This window comes from Chinchilla lanigera, unplaced genomic scaffold (genome assembly GCF_000276665.1).
Source record: "Chinchilla lanigera isolate Chin_1 unplaced genomic scaffold, ChiLan1.0 scaffold00050, whole genome shotgun sequence".
In the NCBI taxonomy this organism is placed as follows: domain Eukaryota; kingdom Metazoa; phylum Chordata; class Mammalia; order Rodentia; family Chinchillidae; genus Chinchilla; species Chinchilla lanigera.
The window spans coordinates 15,450,884-15,453,155 of NW_004955451.1; the positions used below are offsets into that span (position 1 = coordinate 15,450,884).

At 38.8% G+C, this 2,272-nt stretch overlaps 1 protein-coding gene across 1 annotated transcript in view; it reads right to left on the bottom strand.

Moving 5' to 3' along the window:
• Nucleotides 1-1,716: 1,716 nt before the first annotated feature.
• LOC102023973 (keratin-associated protein 4-11-like) overlaps nucleotides 1,717-2,272 on the bottom strand; it is a 1,016-nt gene continuing 460 nt past the window's right edge. Inside the window, exon 2 of the mRNA XM_013519125.1 lies at nucleotides 1,717-2,268. Within this exon, the coding sequence (XP_013374579.1) occupies nucleotides 2,132-2,268 (137 nt within the window). The 3' untranslated portion in view covers nucleotides 1,717-2,131. The remainder of the gene's footprint in view (nucleotides 2,269-2,272) is intronic.

The following is a 2,272-nucleotide window of genomic DNA, read 5'->3' on the forward strand; positions in this document are numbered from 1 at the left end:
TGTCTCTAACTCACTATTATTTGTCTATTTGTTTTCCTGAGAAACTATCTTGTAGATAACAATATGTAAAACAATAACCATTGATAATTTCCTACCACTTTGTCTGTAATTTGGTAAGCCCCCCCCATTATTATGTTATCCTTCTTTTACTCTTTAAAATAAAAAAAAGAACAAATTTTAAAATAACCATAGAATTTTAAGCTGAAGTGGATTTAAAGTGAGTTGAGCTTTAGGTGATTAGGGATGGCCATGCAATGTGGGAGCCTGAGCACCTCATTGAGAAATGATTTGAAGAGGTTTTCAAAATCTTTCTACAATTGAGTGACTGTGTGCTCATCAAAATCACTAATTCCTTTGAATGTGGATTTCCTCATCTGTAAAATGAGATTATCCCCCTAAGATGCCTTCTTGGGCTAACAGTGTGTAGTTACTCTGCCATGTCATTCGTTCCTTAGGGACTATTATCTGCCTATGTCAAATTCACCCCAGGCCCTACACTGTGCCTCTGTACCATCTCGCATGCAGACATTCAGCAAAGGCTTGTGAAGTAAGAGTGAAGAAACAATTAGCAGTGCATGGCAGTGAGGAAAACCTAAACTCCGTGTCGTCAAAGTCACTTGTAATTTTGTTTCGTATTTCTCTCTCAGTAGGAACTGCTCACATCATGCTACCCGAAGATGATCAGTAGTGAGAATCAAGAGGTCAAGAGGATAGAAAGCATCTCCATTTCCGTTCTGACATTCAAATGTGATGTCTGCATTGGATCAGTCTCTAGGTGAAACATCAGAGAAATAGTTTCTTTGTTTACCAGTTGTCCTTTATTTATGCTTTCTGATTTTCTGATTACCATCAGCTGTTGAATGAATAAAATGTAACTTCAACCAAAATATTACAACTATAACCAAAGTAATGATTATATACACTATATAAACATTTATATTATGTAATAATATAGACATTACTATCTATAATATATATATAAAGTAATGTTATATAAAAACTTAACTTCAGTTCTCTCCAATTCCAAGGCCGGGGAACCCTGTATCAGTCCTGATCTTTGTCTGAAAAACTATCCAGACTTACAAAGGAGTCCCAAGTAATTGTGTATAAATTTATTATCCTGTGTATTCTATATAAGTGTGTTTATAAGATAAATATATGCATATTTCTATTAAGTGAGCACCCTAAACCAAAGAACACACCTTAATTCTAAATACTGAGTGTAATTCATTATCTTCACTTCTGCAGAAACTGAGGAAAAAACTTGTAGTAAGAAATTCCATCTAATTCAGATCATATTTTTTCAGACAGAATTTCCCTCATATTTCTCCTGCCCTATTCTGCAAGACTCCATGTGAATGAAAGAGTGGAGTTTACCAGTGTTTGTTACCACCGCTTGAGGAATGCTAGAGATAGCACCCCTTTACCTAATGGCAAAGTATGTCCCTTGTAGGTTCTGGATTCAGATCCTGGATTCTACAGTTGCCCACTTTTGAGGGCACTGTGTGAGGTCTAGAGCCTATGCCATTTCTGGGGATTTAGGTAACTGACTTTACTGTATCTCTTTATGGGATGTAACCTGTACTGAACCTTTCAACCAAGGTATGCAAAAAGTAGTTTGGGATAGCAAAAGCAGGTTGAAATATTTTATGGGCTGTTCTATGAAATATCTATCAGGAACACAGTCAATGATAGAAGGACAGATTTTTGTTGTGCCAATAGATATAGTTTATTAGACTTTGGGGAATTATTTCTCTTTCACAGGAAGTGAAATCCACAGGATAGGGGAATAGAGGGGAAAGTAACCAAGGGGAGCAGACAGTTTTCCAAGGACCTGCAAAGCAAAGAGCCTTGCAGGGTGGGGTCAGACTTTGCTACTATCACTCCCAGGAAACTGGATTTCCTACTTATTGAGTCAAATTTGTATTTTTTTTTTATCTACAGAGGAGAGATCCAAGTCTTTCCAGCACTGAATGGAAACAATTCTTGAGGCTCCAATATTTGGTGACTCCCATAGCAAAATGAAATTAAGTTGAAAAATTTGAGGTCCGGGAGTGGCTGAAGAACTGCTTAGTTGATGGACTGAGTTGAAACTTGCTGATTCTCATGTTGAGAATCAGCAACCTGGTCCTTAACAGGTGGGCTCGGAGCAGCTGGGTTGGCAGCAGGTGGATTCACAGCAGCTGGGCTGGCTGCAAGGGGGCTCACAGCAGTAGCAGCAGCAGGCCGGGCGGCAGCAGGACTGTCCACAGTAGGAGGGGCGGCAGCAGGA